This window comes from Mustela lutreola, chromosome X (genome assembly GCF_030435805.1).
Source record: "Mustela lutreola isolate mMusLut2 chromosome X, mMusLut2.pri, whole genome shotgun sequence".
Taxonomy (NCBI): Eukaryota; Metazoa; Chordata; class Mammalia; order Carnivora; family Mustelidae; genus Mustela; species Mustela lutreola.
The window spans coordinates 92,882,343-92,902,124 of NC_081308.1; the positions used below are offsets into that span (position 1 = coordinate 92,882,343).

Here is a 19,782-nt window from a genome sequence, read left to right on the forward strand (position 1 = left end):
CTAGAAAACAAAAACAATGACCAAATACTACTTTCAAAGTCTCTGTTTTTAGGGGAAAGTTTCTGGGAACTTTAATGGCCACCAAATCCCCATTCTGTCCTTTTTATTTTGGACACTTTAAAGACATTTGGAAGTCATCATTTAAGCATAGCTAAAGATGTGTCTAACTTCCAGGAAAAATGAGATGGGGTCTTTGAGGGCAGGAGAGAGCCACTTAGCTTTCCCCAATAAAGTTTCCACTGGAAAGAGTTGCTGTTTTCTGTAGATCAGTTCTGTTTTTTTTGGAAAGGCATAATGAGACATGGGAAAGCATGGAGAGAACATTGGGAAGAGGGAAACTGTGCAGAGTCAGAAGGTGCTGCATGGGGGTCTATCCTAAATCACTTTTCTCAGTTGATCACAGTATTGGTTACCCTATAAACAGTCAACCTCTGGCAGAGAAGCAGCTGAACCAGGTGGCTTGCCTGTGACAGAGAACTTAGCTATTGAATATGTAAAACCAGGGTTCTCAGTACATAGTTTGCTTTTTCTTCTAATTTTTCAAAATGTCAATTCCCTGATTTATGTTTGCCTGTTGTTAAGTAAGAAAAATGTTAATTAAAAGAGTCTTGGGATGTGCAGAATTGGGAAGGGATCCAGGATTTGTCTTTCTGTAGTATTTCCTCTGATCTTTCCATGATTTCTGTATCTCATTCTTCTCCTTGTCTGTAACCCTGCAAGCAGTGAGAACTCCCACTCGGGTTCCTCTGCAGCACAGAGAGCATCTCTTAAACTTGGCCTTTTCTTCTAATAGCTATCTGATGGTCTTATGTTCCATCTTGGAGATCTTCTATACTCTGAGTTTGCAATAGGTAATAACCAGTTAATCAGATTAGCCAATGCCTCAATAGTGTTACTCAAACTATTGTCCCCTATCACAGCCTTTTTGAAAGATGCTTATATGGTGCTGAGAATTTCAGGCACCGTGGTAGGCTGGGTTTTGGGGTAGAGTACTGTTCCTCCAAATCATAGGGACAGCTCACCCTTTTGGAAAGCCAACAGCTCTCAAATTCGGTGGTCTCAGGACCCTTTTAATACTCTTAAAACTTGAGGAAAATTTCTGACCTGTATAAAAAAGCATAGATCTGCTTGTCCTTGCTTCTTTCTGCTAAGCACAGGTCTAAACCCTCCCTGGAAATAATGCAAGAGACAACCAAGGGAGAACTCTGAAAGATGGTAAGAAAAAGTAAAGGGTTTTGGGACCCTGAGAATAACAGTGGCAAGGTGTCTTATTTCTTTGCATCCCAAAGAAGGAGGGTAGCCAGTTCTGGCATTTCTACATCCCAACCTAGCAACAGAGGGTAGCCTAGGGAAGCTTATTCTTCCACTAGATCTAATGAGAGTCCTTCTGACATCAAGTGAACCAACTACTGGGCGAGTCATCAGAAGCCACACTAACAAGAGTAGACAAAGGAAGCATTCTTTTTCCCCACTGGGCCTGAGACTCCTCACTTTGATCTAGAGACACTGAGGTGGGAGGGTAGAACAGACAAGAGAATGAAGTCACAGCAAATGTTCAGTTCTGGAAGGCTCATGGTGTGGGACTCAGACTCTCCCCCCACCCACGAGACACAGGAGTAGCCAGGGCTACCAGTAGGAGTGTCCCACCATACTGATCCCTTACTGAGAGACCTCCAGCAACCTGACCTGGGGAAACCCTTCCACCCACTCAGGCAAGAGAATCAGAGACAAACAGAAGCCCTAGTGATAGCAGATAAACCAAAGAGACCAAAACAACACTGCAGAGACTCTGGAAATTAAACTAGCATTAGAGGGGCACCTGGGTGGCTCAGTCAGTTAAGTGTCTGCCTTCCACTCAGGTCAAGATCCCAGGATCCTGGGATGGAGTCCCACACTGGGCTGCCTGCTCAGCAGGAAGCCTGCTTCTCCCTCTTCATCTGCCTGCTCTCCCTGCTTGTGCTCTTTCTCTGTCAAATAAATGAATAAAATCTTTAAAAAACCCTAGCATTTGAACCCTAGCCCACAAAAGTAGGCCGAGCCCTGTGGGTAAAACATGAAACCAAAGAAAAGAGACTGTCTGCCAAAATGACATTTAAATGGGAGTTTTCTGACATGATAGGCAAAATGTCTACAGGTTTGGAGAAGTGTATAATGACATGTATCTGCCATTATATTATCATATAGAATATATTCACTGCCCTAAAAATCCTCTCTGCTCCACCTATCCATGTCTTCCTCCCCACTAACCCCTTGAATCCAATGATATTTATACTGTTTCCATAGTTTTGCTTTTTCCAGAATATCAGGATTGAAATAATCTGGATTTCAAGATGACTTTCCAGATTGGCTTTTTTCACCCAGTAATATATATTTAATGTCACTCCATATCTTTCCATGGCTTAACAGCTCCTCTTTTAACACTGAATAATATTCCATTGTTTGTACATACCACAGTTTATATATTTTTAAATTTATTTTTAAAAGGATTTTTAAAAATATTTATTTATTTATAGTTAGAGGGAGAGAGAGAGAGCAAGAGTGCATGGGAGAGGAGCAGAGGGAGAGAGAAAGAGAATCCTCAAACAGATTCCCCATTGAGTGGGGATCCCAATGTGAGGTTCCATGCCAGGACCCTAAGATCATAATCTGAGCTGAAATCAAGAGTCAGACACTCAACCAACTGAGCCACCCTGGTGCCCCTATATACCACAGTTGACTAATCAATTGACCTACTGAAGGATGCCTTGGTTGCTTCCAAGTTTGGGCAGTTATACACAAGACTACTATAAACATTCATGCGCAGATTTTTGTGTGGATTAAATTTTCAGCTTTTTTGGGTAAATACCAAAGAGCATAATTGCTGGATAGTATGGTAAGAGTGTTTTAGTTTTGTAAATAAACACCAAGCTGTCTTCAAAATGTCTGTACCATCTTGCATCCCCACCATGAATAAACAAGAATTCCTGTTGTTCCACATCCTCACCCGCATTTGGTGTTGTCAGTGTTCTGTACTTTGGCCATTCTAATGGGTGTGTAATAGTATCTCATTGTTTTAATTTCCCCCTGATGACATAGGATGTGAAGCATCTTTCCAGATGCATATTTGCCATCTGTATATAATCTTTGGTGAGGTGTCTGCTAAGGTCTTTAATCCATTTTAATATGGTTGTTTGTTTTCTTATTAACAAGTTTTAGGAGTTATTTGTATAGTTTGGATAGAAGAACATTATCAAATATGTCTTTTGTAAATAGTCTCTGTTAGTCTGTGGCTTTAGTCTTCTTTCTCTTGACAGTGTCTTCTGCAGAACAGAATATTTTAGTTTTAATAAAGTCCAGCTTATCAATTATTTCTTTCATGGATTGTGCCTTTGGTGTTTTATCTAAAAATTCATTACTATACCAAGATCATCTAGATTTTCTCCTATATTATATTCTAGGAGTTTTATATTTTGCTTTTTCATTTAGATCTGTGATCCATTTTGAGATTTTTTTGTGGCTAGATTCATTTTTTTTTTTTTTTTTGTACATGGGCATCCAGTTATTTCAGCACCCATTTGTTGAAAAGATTATCTTTGTTCCATTGTATTGCCTTTGCTCCTTCCTTTGTCAAAAATCAGTTGACTCTTTTATGTGGGTCTTTTTCAGCGCTCTCTATTGTGTTGCATTAATCTATTTGCCTATTTTTTTTCACCAAGACTATACAGTCTTAATTACTATATATCTCTATAAAAAGTCTTGAAGTAGTGTCAGTCCACCAAATTTGTTCTTCTTCAATATTGTATTGGCTATTCTGGTTCTTTTACTTCTCCATACAAACTTTAGAATAACTTTGTCAATATCCACAAAATAACTTCCTGGGATTTTGGTTGTAATAACATTGACTTGATAGATCAAGTTGGGAAGAACCGACAAGTTGGAAATATTGAGACTTCCTATTCTATTGAACATAGATTACCTGTCCATTTACTTGTGGTTTTTTTTATTTGTTTCATCAGAGTTTTCTAGTTTTCATCATATGGGTTTTGAACAGATATTAGATTAGTTAGATTTATACTCAGATATTTCATTTTAGGGGTGCTAATGTAAATGGTATTGTGTTTTTAATTTCAAATTCCACATGTTCACAGCCAGTATATAGGAAAGCAATTAACTTTTGTGCCTTAATCTGATATCCTGAAAACTGGCTTTAATCACTATTAGTTCCATAGGTTTTCGTTGTTGTTGATTCTTTTGGATTTTTCTACATAGGCAATCATGTCATCTGTTACTTCCTTCACAATCTGTATACTTTTTGTTTCCTTTTTGTATCTTATTGCATTAGGTAGAGCTTTCAGAATGAGGTTGAAAAGGAATGATGAAAGGTAACACCCTTGTCTTTCTCCTACTCTTAGTAGGAAAACTTCTAATTTCTCACCATTAAGGATGATGTTAGTGGCAGGTTTTTTTTGTAGATGTTCCCTTATATTCCTATAAGTTCCTATAAGTTCCCTTATATTCCTAGTTGAGAATTTTAATCACAAATGGATGTCAGGCTTTGGCAAATGCTTTTTCTGCATATATTGATATGATCATGTGATTTTTAAAAACCTGTTCATGTGATAGATTGCATAAATTCTTTTTCAAATTTTGAGCCAGCCTTGCATACCTGAGACAAATCCCACTTGGCCATGGTGTAGAATCTCTCTATGAATTGTTGGATTTGACTTACTAATATTGTATTGAGGGTTTTTGCATCTGTGTTCATTAGAGATATTGGTCTATAGTTTTCTTGTGATGTCTTTGTCTGGTTTTAGTATTAGGGTGATGTTGACATCATAGGATGAGTTAGGAAATATTTCTCCTGTTCTATCTTCTGAGAGAGTGTGTAGAAAATTGATAGAATTTCTTCCTTAAATGTTTGGTAGAATTCATCATTGAACCCATCTGGGCCTGGTGCTTTCTGTTTGGGGAGGTTAATTACCTCTTCATTCAACTTCTTTAGTAGATACAAAGTAGATACAGACCTGACAAAACTGTCTACTTCTTGTGTGAATTTTAGTAGGTTGTGTTTTTCAAGGAATTGGTCCATTTTATCTAGGTTATCAAATTTGTAGGCATAAAGTTTTTCCTAGTATTCTTTTATCATCTTTTTACTGTCCATGGTATCTATAGTCATGCCCCCTTCAATTTCTGATATTAACAATTTGTGTTCACGCTATTTTTTATCTTAGCCAAGTTAGAGTCTTTTCAATTTTACTGTCTTTTACAATAACCAGTTTTTGTTTCAGGCTTTCTGTATTGATGCCTTGTTTTCAATTTCATTGATTTCTGCTCTAATTTTTATTATTTATTTTCTCTGTTTTGGATATGACTTTTTCTTTTTTTCTGGTTTCCTAAAGTGTAAGCTTACATGATTGATTTTAGATCTTTCTTGTTTTCTAATATATGCATTCAATGCTGCAAATTTACCTCTAAGCACTGCTTTTGTTGCATACCAGAAATTCTTATAAGTTGTGTTTTCATTTTCTTTTTTTTTTAAAGATTTTTTATTTATTTGTTTGACAGAGAGAGATCACGAGTAGGCAGAGAGACAGGCAGAGAGAGAGAGAGGAGGAAGCAGGCTCCCCGCTGAGCAGAGAGCCCGATGCGGGGCTCGATCCCAGGACCCTGAGACCATGACCTGAACCGAAGGCAGCGGCTTAACCCACTGAGCCACCCAGGCGCCCCTTCATTTTCATTAGTTAAAAATATTTTAAAATTTTGCTTGAGATTTAATTTATTTGATGTATGTGTTCTTTAGAAGTGTGTTGTTTAATCTCCATGTATTTTGGGGACTTCCTAGTAATCTTTTTGTTAATTTATTTCTGTTTTAATTCCACTGTGGTCTGGGGGCAGATATTGTGTGATTTATTTTTTTAAATGTGTTAAGATTTGTTTTAAGGCCCATAATGTGGTCTTCCTTGGTGAGAATTCACATTTTTTAAAGATTTATTTATTTTTTGAGGGATGGGGGAGGGGCAGAGAGAGAGAGAGAGAATCTTTAAGCAGACCCCATCTTGAACAAGGAGCCTGACAAGGGGCTTGAGATCATGACATGAGACAAAACCAAGAATCAGACGCTTAAATGACTGCACCACCCAGGCGTCCCCATAATGTTTAAAAACATATCTCTTTGTATAAAACACTTCACCCAACCATAACAAAATGCACTTGTTTCCCTGGGTACCTGCAGAATATTTACCAAGATAGAGTACATGCTCATCCATTAAAAATAAACAAGCAAACAAAAACCCTCCACAAATGTAAAAGAATTAAAATCATGCAGAATCTGTTCTCTGAGCACAATGGAATCAAACTAGAAATCAAGAACAGAAAGAGAAAAAGAAAGTCCCTAAACTCTTGGTAATTATACTACTCACTTCTAAATAATCTATGGACCAAAAAGGAAATCTCAAAGGAAATTTAAAGAATATATATAAAGCTGAATAAAAATGAAAACATAACATATGGAAATATGTTATATGCAACTAAAGCAGTGCTGAGAGGGAAATTATAGCACTAAATGCTTCCATTTGAAATTAAGAAAAGTGTCAAGTCAATAATTGAAGTTTCTACATCAAGAAACTGGAAGAAAGAGTAAAATAAACTCAAAGCAAAGAGAAGAAAGGAAATAATAAAGAGCTGAAGTCAATGAAATTAAAATAAGAAAATTATTAAATGAATAAAAATCTGGTTCTTTGAACCAATTCCCCCAAAACAACAAACTACTAAAACTCACTCAATACAAAGTAGATAATATGAATATCCCAAAACTCTTAAAGAAATTGAATCCATAGTTTAAAAAGCTACTGAAAAAGAAATACTTAGGCCTAGATACTTTCACTGGATAAGTCTACCAAACATTTAAAAAATAATTAACAATAATTTTACACAGACTTTTCCAAAACATAGAAGACGGAACATTTTCAACTCATTTTATGAGGCCAGTATTACCCTGATACTAAAACCAGACAGTGAAGAAAGAGAAAACTATAGACCAAATTCTTTCATGAACTTTGACTCAATAACTCATGAAAAAGCACTAGGAAATTGAATCCTACTCTGGAAACTAATTCTACACCATGACTAAGTAGGATTTATTTTGAATATGTAAGGCTGGCTCAACACTCAGAGTTATTTGGTGTAATGTATCCTATCAACTGGCTAAAGAAAAAAACCAAATGATTATTTCAATTGATACAAAAAGAGCATCTGACAAAATTCAATACTCATTCATGATAAAGATGCTCAGTAAGTTAAACAATAAAAGATGTGTTCATTTTGAAGAGCTGCCACAAATTGCCAGAAACTGGGTGGCATGAAACAAGAGAAATATATTCTCTCACAGTTCTGGAGGCCAAAAGTCTGAAGGTAAAGCTTTGACAATATTGTTTCTCTCTAGGCCATGTCTTTCTGCTACTTGGCTTCTAGAAATTCTTGGTGTTCCTTCATGTGTATATACAATGCTCCAGTGTTTGATTTTATCCTCATATGAACTTTCTCTTTGTGTATCTTTGTCAAATCTCCCTCTCCTTTTTCTTAGGGGGACAACAATCATTGGATTTAAAGCCCACCCCAAATCCAGAATCATCTCATCTCAAGATCCTTAACTTAATTACATTGCAAAGACCCTATTTCCAAATAAGGTCACATTCACAGATATCAGGAATTAGAACTTATACATATCTTTTGGTGGTGCACAATGCAATCCATGACAGAGGAGAATTACCTCAACTTGATTAAAAACCGTCTGCAAATAACCAACAGCTAACATGTTTTGTATTATGTTACATACATGTTGTAAATGTAAAGTACTGGAAGTTATAGTCACTGCAATAAGGTAGTAAAAAGCAATAAAAAGCATATGGATTGGAAAGGAAGAAAAAAATAACCTCTCTCTCTCCAAGAAGAGACTGGAATCTAGATTACACAGGGAACTCTCAAAATTCACCAGTTGAAAATTAAATAATCCAATTAGAAAATGGGCTAAAAATATGAACAGACCTTTCGCTGAGGAAGATATACAAATGGAAAATTCGCATATAAGAAGTTGTTTAGCATCATTAAATTACATCAGGGAAAGATAAATTAAAATCACAATGATATATTACTACCCTCTTATTATAATGTTTGAAGTAGAGAACAGTGACAACACTAGAGACTGGGGAAGATGTGGAGAGACTGGACTGCTCATATGTTATTGGTGAGAATGTTTATTTGTATAGTCACTCTGGAAAAGTATGTGGCTGGTTTTCAGTATGCTTGTGTGTGTGTGTGTGTGTGTGTGTGTGTGTGTGTGTGTGTTTAAGTAGGTCTTATGCCCAGTGTAGAGCCCAAAATGGGGCTTGAAACTATGACCCCAAGATCAAGACCTGAGCTGAGATCAAGAGTCGGACACTCAACTGACTGAGCTACCCAGGAACCCCTGTTTTTGCTTTTAATAAACCTAAACCTGTCGCTATCATCAGACCCATCAATTGCACTCTTGTGAATTTATCCCAGTGAAATAGAAATTTATGTTCCCACAAAAATCTGTACATTGGACTTTTATTCAACAGTCCAAACCTGGAAACAACCTAGATGTTCCTAAATAGGTAAATTGTTAAACAGATTGAGTACTCCTAAGCAACAAATGGCAGTGAGTTACCGATGCAACTTGGGTAGAATCCTAATTATGGTAAGTGAAAGAAGCCCATCCCAAAAGATTACAAAATGACAATTTTATAAATGAAAGATAGATTAGTGGCTTCCAATGCTTATAATCAGGGATGGGGTGCAGGAGGGAGGTGAGTGTGATTATAAAAAGCCAACATTAGGGATATTTGTAGTGATGGAACTGTTCAGTATCTTGATTGTGATGGTAGATACACAAACTTACACATGTGATAAAAGTGTATCAAACTAAATGAACACACACCCACTTGAGTACCAGTAGAACTGGAGAAATACAAATAAGATCAGTGGATCAATGTCAGTGTCCTATCTGTGATTTTACAGTATAGTTTTATAAAATGTTACCATTGTGGGGGCTGGGTAAAGTGTACATGGAATATCAGTGCTGTTTCTTAGAACTGCATGTGACTCTACTGTTATCTCAATAAAATTTTCAATTAAAAATTGAAAGGACCTGAGGATTCCCAAGGAATTTTTGCTGTCACTTATTTCTATCTATATTTATTGAATTAGAAATTAAAACTAAAAATTATTTAAACAAAAAATATATAAGCACACATTCCATTAGCTGCAAAAGCAATGATGTCACCATCATCAGTAGCTAGTGGAACACCCCACTGTACACTAATGAGAGGATGAGAGTGAAAAAGAAAAATAACTTTTTTATATCATTATTAATATCATTTTGATCTTAAAGTTTCTCAAAATGGTCGTAGGGATAAGGTGACCAGTTCATCCTGGTTTTCCTGAGATTTTCCTGGTTTAAGCACTGGACATCCTAACAAAAGCAGTATGGTTTGCTGAAACCGTATTTTAAAACCGAAAGTTCCTCCAAAGAAAACATACAAATGGCCAATAGACACACAAAAAAATGCTCAACGTCACTCATCATCAGGGAAATACAAATCAAAACCACAATGAGATACCACCTTGCACCTGTCAGAATGGCTAAAGTAACAAGTCAGGAAACAATAGATGTTGGTGAGGATGCAGTGAGAGGGGAACACCCCTACACTTTTGGTGGGAAGGCAAACTGGTGCAGCCACTCTGGAAAACAGTATGGAGGTTCCTCAGAAAGTTAAAAATAGAGCTACCCTATGACCCAGCCATTGCACTACTAGATATTTACCCAAAGGATACAAAAATATTGATTCAAAGGGGCACATGCACCCCAATATTTATAGCAGCAATGTCCACAATAGCCAAAATATGGAAAGACTCCAAATGTCCACCAACTGATGAATGGATAAAGAAGAGGATATATATATATATATATATATAGAGAGAGAGAGAGATGGTTGAGGTATATATAAATAAATATATTATATATATAAATATATATATAATATTACTCAGCCAAAAAAAAAAAAAAAAGAGAGAGAGAGAGAGAATGCAATCTTATGTGGAATTTAAGAAACAAAGCAGATGAACATAGAGGAAGAGAAGGAAAATAAAATACAATCAAAATAGAGAGGAAGGCAAACCATAAAAGACTCTTAATGATAGAGAACAAAGTGAGGGTTGCTGGAGGGGATGTGGGAGGTGGGATGGGTTGAACGGTTGATGGCTATTAAAGAGGGCACTTGCTGGGATGAGCTCTGGGTATTACACGTAAGTGATGAGTCACTAAATTCTACTCCTGATACCAATACTACTCAATATGTTAACTAACTTGAATTTAAATAAAGACTTGGAAGAAAAAAACCTGTAAGTTCCACATCAAAGAAATCTGTTAGTCCTGGACAAACTGGATTAGTTGTTCCCCATATTCATGGACCTTTTTTGGTCCCTGGACAATATTTTAAGAACATCTGTTTAAGACAATTCTCATACAGAAGAATTCCCAGTTTGGTGTTATTGTCTCACCATCACATAGGACCTGAGTTTCATTACATCATAATTTGTTAGAAACTCTGCTATCTCCATGCCAGTTGCTTGCTCGGCTTTCCTGTATAGTTTATTCTCCTCCTCCTCCTCCTCTTCACCCTGGATTCTTTCAACAAGATGTCAACGAAAGTGCTTGGTAATGAAAAAGTGTCATCAGAATGTGAAAGTGTATCATTTTCTTTTTGATGATTATTTTTTCAGGTCAAGTTAGTATGGTGCAGGTAACCATCCCAAACAGTGTTGTGAATGTGACTGTTGGATCTGATGTCACACTTGTCTGCACCTATACCAGCACTGTGGCCTCCCGGGACAAGCTCTCCATCCTGTGGTCATTCATTCACAAGAAGGACTTGCCACCAGCTTCCGTAAGGATTTTTTACCTCAACTATTCCCCTATGGTAGTTCGGACATAAACTGTTGGGATCAGTGTGTGAAGGAGTGGTAAGCCAGTGATAACAGTGGCAGAGTCTCAGGTACAAAGAGTATGAAGATAGTTGTTTAGGGAAGACCATCATGTATGTGACATGGCCTTTATCCTTTCTTCATATGAAGTTATAGACTGTTATCTCATATCTGAGTAGGTCACCATCTGGAGTATTGTGTATTCTAGAGTAGACAGGAGTGGTCCTAGGTGAAATGAGCTGTAGTTCTGAAAGGGCTCCTCCTCTTTCCAAATAATCTCCCTATTATTTGCAGAAGACCCCAGTTCAAATACATGTCCTACTTGATCTGCAAATCTTTGTCAAATATAGTATCTGGGATCTGCCCACCAAGAAAGCTAGCTCATTATGCCAGATGAGTCCTGATGAAATGAGACTCCCAGATGGGTGGAGAAGGGCCAAGGTAATGATGAACCCTGGGTAATCAAGGACAACAAGAAGCTAAAGGGCAGAGGATAGGGCAAGTAGGCTGAGGTTAGGAGTAAGAGGTTGCTAGAAAGTCAAAGGAGAATGTTCAACCTGTAAGCTTGCCTAGTCTCAGGTTTTCTTCATCTGGCCTTAAGGATAATTCCTTTTTAAATTAGCCCAAGGACTGAAATTGTGTACTCCAAGTGTGTGTATGTGTGTGCGTGTGTGCGTGTGTGTGTGTGAGAGAGAGAGAGACAGAGAGCGAGAATGCATGCAAGGGTCTGCAGGAGTGTGCAACATGTCTGCCAACACATATTCCTTAAAGGAAAAAGTCTGTATCTTTCATCAGATTTTCAAAAGGATGTATGATCCAAAACAAAGAGTTCAGAGAAGAAACAAATCAGTATGGTTTGGAATAGTTGAGTATAGTTGAATGGGGTTTTGATTAGTAGAAAATGGAGAGTGTGTTGAGTCGGCTAGAGGAGGTTGAAGGACAGAGGTAGAGAAGACGGGCTAGCTTGTAGGAGCCAGGCCTGGGCCAGTGTGGCTTCAGCCATCTCTGGGCCCTTGGAGGTGCTAGGTCCTCTCTTTACCAGAGGTCCTGAACATTTTTGTAGCAGAAAACACCATTCAAGAGGTGATTTCATTACTGCCACCCTCTAGTCAATGTTCAACATTTTTACTCAGCACTGGTTACTTCAGATATGCATCTGAATCACTCTGTGCCTCTCCTCAAAACATGGTGGAATGCTAACCCTCTTCTAGATATCTCATTGGGAATCAGCTGACATGTTGCAGGTGAAAATGCTTGGGAAAAATAGACTGTACATTTTCTCCCTTGTAATCCCCTTTATGATCTTCAGTAGTAGCAGAAACAATAGTGGTTGTACCTCTTTTTGTCACCCAGATGTCCTTACCCAAGACCCTACATATTGCAACCAACCAAGCAATCATCCTTTGCAGGTTGCTCTCTTAACCATGGATAGCAATAATCACATGAACTTTTTCCTTTTTAAAGTTCAGTTTCCTGAATAGTCTTTTCTTTATCTGTAGGCTTGAAGCCCTTCCCATTTTGCCAGAAGGGGCTGAAATTAGTGAGGCCTTGCCCATATATTTTGAATTATTTTTATGTGTGGTACTCAAATCCAAATGTCCTCAACTGCCTGGAAATGAGGCCAGGCCAGTGTGAGTTCAAAAATACAAATGGTTCTTTATGCCATCTCTGACACTGGAATTTACAAGGCCATCTCTTGGTTGAATCATGTAGTTAAGAGTTGAGAGATGCGGGGCAGAGGGATCTTGTGACTGGCAATGAGTTTTTTCTAGACCTGGGGATGCACAGAAAGTTTAGGTGATTGCACGGGGTGTGCTCAGGACATCTGTTAGAGGCATTTTGGAAAGAAACTTTATTAACAATATGTATTTATTTTTTAAGATTTTATTTATTTAAAAGAGAGAGAGAGTGAGAGAGGGAATAAAGCAGGGGGAGAGAGAGAGGGAGAAGCAGGCTTCTTGTTGAACAGGGAACCCAAGGTGGGGCTCGATCCCAGGACCCTGAGATCATGACCTGAGCCAAAAGCAGACGCTTAACAACTGAGCTACCCAGGCACCCCAAGGAGTATGTATTTACCGATTAAATATCTACTTGTCATTTACCTAATCTTCAAAATGTCAGGTATAGGGAAGGCAAATAATTTAAGGTATCTAGGCTTTTGGGATGTCCAAATCAAAGGAGCTCCTCTACACTGAGTCAGTGGTTCAGTGAGAACAAGGTTCTTGATCTTAAAATATTTTGGAAGTTTCCCCAATGCACGAGACCTTTTGTTATGCCACTGCCTTAGCCCCATAGGAGACAGGTTGCGGGAGGGTGGTTTAGCTCTTGGCTTAGAGACAGTGAAAACCAACTCCCCAAAGTCAAGCTTTCTCTTCTTTCTTTCTCTCTTTCCATCTTGTTTCAGCTTGCTCCAGCAAAGTCCCCAATTCAACCATCCTTAGGTCTCTACCTCCAGAGAATTGGGGGCTCTCACATTTTTCCCCATACCCTACAGGCATGTGCTTCTCTCTGCTTTTCCAGATGGGTAGTTTTGGAGCACCAGTGGAAACTTCCCGATGGATGTTGGTTCTATTCCTTGCTCTGCTACTTATTTGCTGACGGGATTACTTTAGACAAGTCAGTTGACCTTTCAGAGGGTCAGTTTTCCCTTCTGTGTAATGGGGCTTACCTACCTCATAGGTTTACTGTGAAGATTAAATGAGATTATGCTTGTGAAGCACTGGGAAGCCTTCCATGTAGTAGCCATTTAATGAATGTGAGCTATTACGAGTAGTAGTATCATTACTTACCAAATAGTGATTTTGAAAATCCCTATCCTATCCATACATCATGTGCGCTAGGGATCCAGCCCAACAAAGACATTTAGTACAGCTGAACAGCTGGGACAGAGCTCTTGGGGGAATCCTGGCCCAGGATTAGTTTCCTGCTTCACTGCCTGCCAGGTTCCTGTGGCTGAAGGGAGGGGTTAGCCTTTTCTGGCTAGTCCTGTCCCTGAACAGAAAATTTGCTCAACAAAGAAGTTGTAGGTATCTTCAGTTGAGATGGTATTTTTCAAAATGGGATTCGGCCTCAATTTCGAATTTGTTTCTTCTTTGGATACTTCCATGCATTCAGAATTCTGTAGAGCATGTTGTATGCTAATCTAGGGATGGCTGGTGAACATTTGGGGGATGGTAAAAAGAGACTGTTACGCTATTAGACAATTCTCTGATTTATGGGCATATGATGTTTCCAGACTGATCACTGAGTGATTCAATTCAACTCCTGGGTTGATGTGGCAGTATATCATGTAGCATTCAGCTCTCAGACCCACCCATTTCTGCTCAAACACAGCACAACCCGTGCCTCAATACTGAGGGTATGGAGAAAAAGGCAGTCAGTCAGTGTCTAAATATGGCGCATGCAAGAGACGCTCGGGGAAGATGTAGCTGGACCTCTCAGGTAAGAACACCAACTGGTGTACTACTGGACCCCTTTATTGTTTGGAATATCTAGGGCAATGGCACCAGCCTTTAGGAGTGGGGTGGAATGGTCCAAGTTTGGTAACAGTCTAGATCAGCAAAACTGGGACAGTCTTGAGTTTGCCTTCTCACACCATGTCTAGAATTGTTTTCAGCCTCCCCCAAAGGGCTCAGGGACTTATTGCCACCTCAAGTAGGGCAGGGGCCAGCTCTTGTCATACTCTCATATTCTCATATTCTTCTCCTATCCCCACATCATTTTTGACTCCAAGCCATAATGTTTCTCCATACCTGCGGGAGGGTGTTATCCCTTACTGACTATCCCCTCCAAGGGGGTTCCTTTGCTGAATGGGGACTGCAGAAATACCTCATAAGTCTTTTGACCAGGAAGACCAGGATATTTATTAATATGGCCCTCCTCTTAGAGAAGCCCTCCTCTCGGAAGACAGGGACAGCTTCAGATGATCAGTCCCTCAGCAGAGACTCTCAGCTGAAGACTCTAGGCCCCAGAACATGCAGGTTAGCACAGAAGTTTTGGGTGGTTTTGTGCCCCTCCGATCACACCAATTTTCTCCTCTGATCACACCAATTTTCTCCTCTTCCACCCAGCCAGTAACTGGTAGAACTAAAGTGACCTCACCTGCCCATGAACAGAACAGGCATTGATCCTACTTAGCATGGGTCTAGCAGACAATATTTACTCTTCTAGAACATCGGTAGTGGATGAAACCCGTTGTCATTTTCATCTCCCCAGCATACATTTAATGTAGACAACTTCCTTCCAGAGCCCAGTGTCTTTGTATTCTCTGGCCATTCAGATTCTCCCCCACCTGGCCTGTCCTCCTCAGATAGCATTATTATCAAATGTTTTCCAAATATTGGCGGGTTGGGGGGGAACCATCTCCTCACATACATTTGAAAATGACGGGGGGATGTTGGTGTGATTATTATAAATGGGAGTCACTGCTGGCAGTTAGTGGGTGGTGGCTAGAGATGCTAGATGACTTACAATACATGACTAAACCCACAGGAGAAATAACTGTCTGTCCCAAATTCCAGTGTCACTTCCATTGAGAAACACTCCAAGTTCTTCCCCTCCCACCACCCCACCAACCCCTCCCATCAAAGCTTTTTTAAAAAATTTTGTTTTATTTTCAACATAACAGTATTCCTTGTTTTTAGCACCACACCCAGTGCTCCATGCAATCCGTGCCCTCTCCAATACCCACCACCTGGTACCCCCAACCTCCCACCCCCCACCACTTCAAGCCCCTCAGATTGTTTTTCAGAGTCCATAGTCTCTCATGGTTCATCTCCCCTTCCAATTTCCCTCAACTCCCTTCTCCTCTCCATCTCCCCATGTCCTCCATGCTATTTGTTATGTTCCACAAATAAGTGAAACCATATGATAATTGACTCTCTCTGATTGACTTATTTCACTCAGCATAATCTCTTCCAGTCCCGTCCATGTTGCTACAAAAGTTGGGTGTTCGTCCTTTCTGATGGAGGCACAATACTCCATAGTGTATATGGACCACATCTTCCTTATCCATTCGTCCATTGAAGGGCATCTTGGTTCTTTCCACAATTTGGCGACTGTGGCCATTGCTGCTATAAACATTGGGGTACAGATGGCCCTTCTTTTCACTACACCTGTATCTTTGAGGTAAATACCCAGTAGTGCAATTGCAGGGACATAGGGAAGCTAAAGCTTTTTTTTTTTTTTTTAAATATTTTGTTTATTTATTTGACAGAGAGATAGATACAGCGAGAGAGGGAACACAAGCAGTGGGAGTGGGAGAGGGAGAAGCAGGCTTCTCTCTGAGCAGGAAGCCCAATACAGGGCTCCATCCCAGGACCCTGGGATCATGACCTGAGCCAAAGGCAGATGTTTAACGACTAAACCACCCAGGTGCCCCCTTCCAATCAAAGTTTATCTATTCTGTATCCCTTGGCCTCAGGTGTGTATTCTTGCTAAACCTGATAAATCAATCTAATGAGGAGGGGCTAGGGAGTGGTGATGATAGTTATCTCTTCCAAAAAAAAAAAAAAATCCTTTTAAGCGTAGACTTGTGCCATACCCGTCACCCAAAAGAAGCAGTTCAAGTGGTGGGGGGCTCTCAGGCAAATGGCAGGCTGGGAAGGTAGTGGTTTGAAGACAGGGATGTCTTCCTTTTGGTGTTCTTTTCCTTCTACGTGCAGTCTTAGACCCCCTCCTCCCCGCTCCCCACTCCCTGCCCACTGAGAAAATTCCAGAAAAAATTCTGGTCTTGAGACCATTGCCACCCCCCGCTCCTCCTCTCCCACGGCTAGCCCCTCTATGAGGAGTGCAGAAAACCAAGAAGCTGAAGGGAAAGAATGGGTGCTTTGCTGTGGATTTCCACACCCTCCACATTCCCAAAAGGAACCCACAAAAGCAGCTCGGAAGGCTAAATATGTTTATTAATTCCAACTCAGACTCAAACAGAAAGCAGACTGAATTCTTTCAGCCCTTCTTGTTTATACCCCAGCCTCTGGTTAGAGAACAGTGTCACAAAGCTGAGGGGGGAAAAGACCTTTTTGGACAAATCTGGCTCCCAGCTGCATGGCCTCATGTGAAGAGGAACTTGGCACCGTGGGAGAGGAAAGGCTCTTGTTGCAGCTGGCAAACATTGAAGGCATCAGGTGGCAGGCCCATTCGGCATGGGCAGTGTCATGCCAATGAATAGTAGCAATTGGCTAGAAGAGAGTTGGAAGGGCCCTAATAGGGAAACACTTCCTAGGAATCATCTCTCCCCTCCAAAGGCAGGACTAGAAGTGCAATTTTCATATATTTGGGGGAGAATCAGAAGGTCTGGTTTCCAGGTCTGATTATAAATTACGTGGCTTTGGACAAATCACTTCCTCTATTGGGGCCTTGGTGTCCTTTTCAGTTACCGAAGAGGATGAATCGGAGGTTGCAAACTGGTGGCCTCTGGGCCCGATTTGACCAGTGGATTCATGTTGGCTGACCAGCCCAGTACTTTGTTTGTTTCCACAGTTTGGAAGCCTTTTTTGTATTGGCTTTGCTGTTCACCATGGTCCCCACTGTCCTCTGTGATCCTCTCACCACCCACCAGCCCCTCCCAGCTATTTCCCATATTTCTAATATCCATCTGGCTCCTGAAGGGTCATCAACCTTAGAAGCCATGAATGAAGTGATCTCAAAGGGGGTCTTATAACTGATGTGTCATTACGACTGTACATATCAGCCTCTAACATCATGGAGGAGCAGAGGGGGTCTGGGGGTAGGGGCCAGTAGGGCAGCCACAAAGGACAATTGGGCAACAAATTAACAAGTACCACTTAAGGGAACACTGGGATGGATTTTTCTTTAAGCAGATTTGCCACCCCCACCCCCAAAGGATGTGTGGCCCATCGAACATCCATAGCTTTTCCTGCACCTCATTTGCTTTGATCTCTAAATTGACAATATACTTTCTTTGAAAAGGTACAAGCCCCATGGGATCATGGGCTGAGTCCTGGCCATTGTTCCGCTTTGATTTTTCAAAGAGTTATTCTTTTGTGGAAAATGGCACCATGTTTCAGTACTTCCCGTGTGATTAGATAAGCAGTTTCAGGAAAACATTTCTTTCTTTTTTTCTTTACAAGGACAGTGTGACAGCTTGGACTTCCCCTAACAGAAAGTCCCTCCATCTGTGAGTCTGGCCACCGGCTAGCCCTGGGGACTTTCCTTCTCAGGCCAAGGCCCTCCCCTTTAAGGTGTCCATTGTTACCCCTCCTTAGCGCCATTCTTATCCCTGACACCCTTCAGTATTATTTGTGAGAGGGTGAGATATGGGGGGGGGGGATGTTATTAGGAGCAAGGGTAGAAGGGATGGGGAGGGTCCTTTTTAGAGGGAAGTTACAAGTCCAGGGCCTTATAACTTATCTGCTCATTTCACCTGGATTCATGACCAAAGGTGAGACTTTCACAGTGCCTTCTTTGCATGTTTTAGTCCTTGCCTAAAACACATGTTCTCTTGGCTCTCTGCTCTGGGCGGAAACGAGTTCTTTTCTCCCAGACCCTCTGACATTCACTGTAGGCCGTAGGCAGGACTGATGTTGTGTCTCATTGTGATGTCACCAAGACTCAGCATAAAATAGACTGACTTACCCCCAGTCTTCCTGAGAGCAGGGGAAGCGGCCAGATGTCCAAGCTGTGAAAAGGCTGCTTGGATGGCCTGCAAGCTGTGTTCCAGGTAAGAGTCCACAGGACCTCAGATTGTCGATTACCAAGTCAATAAGCCCAACACTGGCTAGTGAAATGCAAAGCCTGAGAGCTTGGGTGTCAACTCAGATGAAGGCAATAGACCTCTGATTAGCTGACACTCCTCCTGGACCCTTTGAATTCCTTCAGTTAAAGTTGGCTTTCCAGTTTATAAGTGCAACAGGACCCCTTTGGGGCAAACATTGGTGATTTCAGTAGGTGTGAATAGACAAATTGAATTATAAATGGCTCATTTGAGGCAGGAAAGAAAGCTAGTTGATGTTAGACAACTGGAGAGAGACAAGTATTTTTCTCCTTAAATATGGTCTTTGAATTTTCCCTCAGAATCAACCTCTCTGATTTAGTTTAAAACTATACTGGCTTTCTATTTGAAGGGGGAATATATCTGAATTTTTCTTGACCATATCTTTTGATTTGCTGATTGCCTCTTCTCTTTCATTATCCAATTAAGGTAAAGAGAACCAGACAAGGAGTTAGAAGAACCAGGTTCTAGACCTTTCCTCACTGTTAACTGTGTGTGTGTGTGTGTGTGTGTGTGTGTGTGTGTGTGTGTGTGTGTGTGTGTTTTATCTCTCTGAGCTTCAGTTTCCTCTAGAAAGTGAGGAGAGTGAATTAAATGACTAAGGCCCTCTTAGTAGATTTTATGAAAACAATTAGTTCCACTGGACCAGGGTGATACCTGTTTATTAAATAATAAGCCATCACTTGAATGACACACATTTATATGAAACTGACAAAGTGCTTGGGATGTGTATGTCTGATGAAGGAACCTCAGGGATCACCTAGTCCAGTGATTTCCAAGCTTCAGTCCTTTATGTCTTATCTTTATGATTTTTGTCATAATTGTGCATACCAGGAGTATTATTTAATGTCACTTTCTATAGTGATTTGGTTTTTTAAAATATCTACCTTAGTGTCACCCTAAGCCATAATACCCATGAAGTCACAGATGTGATAAGCGAGATACGTGTCTTTCTAATAAGTTTTCATTTATGTGCCACCTAAAATCAGCTTATGTGCTTATACCTGGGGAATACATCTCGTAATTTGGAGGGCATTCCTTGGACTCCTTGTTCAGATGTGGAAAAGAAA

At 40.2% G+C, this 19,782-nt stretch overlaps 1 protein-coding gene across 2 annotated transcripts in view; it reads left to right on the top strand.

Moving 5' to 3' along the window:
- VSIG1 (V-set and immunoglobulin domain containing 1) overlaps positions 1–19,782 on the top strand; it is a 37,796-nt gene that overhangs the window by 4,832 nt on the left and 13,182 nt on the right. The window contains exons 2-3 of one of the 2 annotated variants that reach the window (XM_059157981.1): positions 10,780–10,943; positions 14,314–14,421. In XM_059157981.1, coding sequence (XP_059013964.1) covers positions 10,780–10,943; positions 14,314–14,421 — 272 coding nt within the window. The remainder of the gene's footprint in view (positions 1–10,779; positions 10,944–14,313; positions 14,422–19,782) is intronic. The other variant, XM_059157982.1, reaches the window with a different exon arrangement.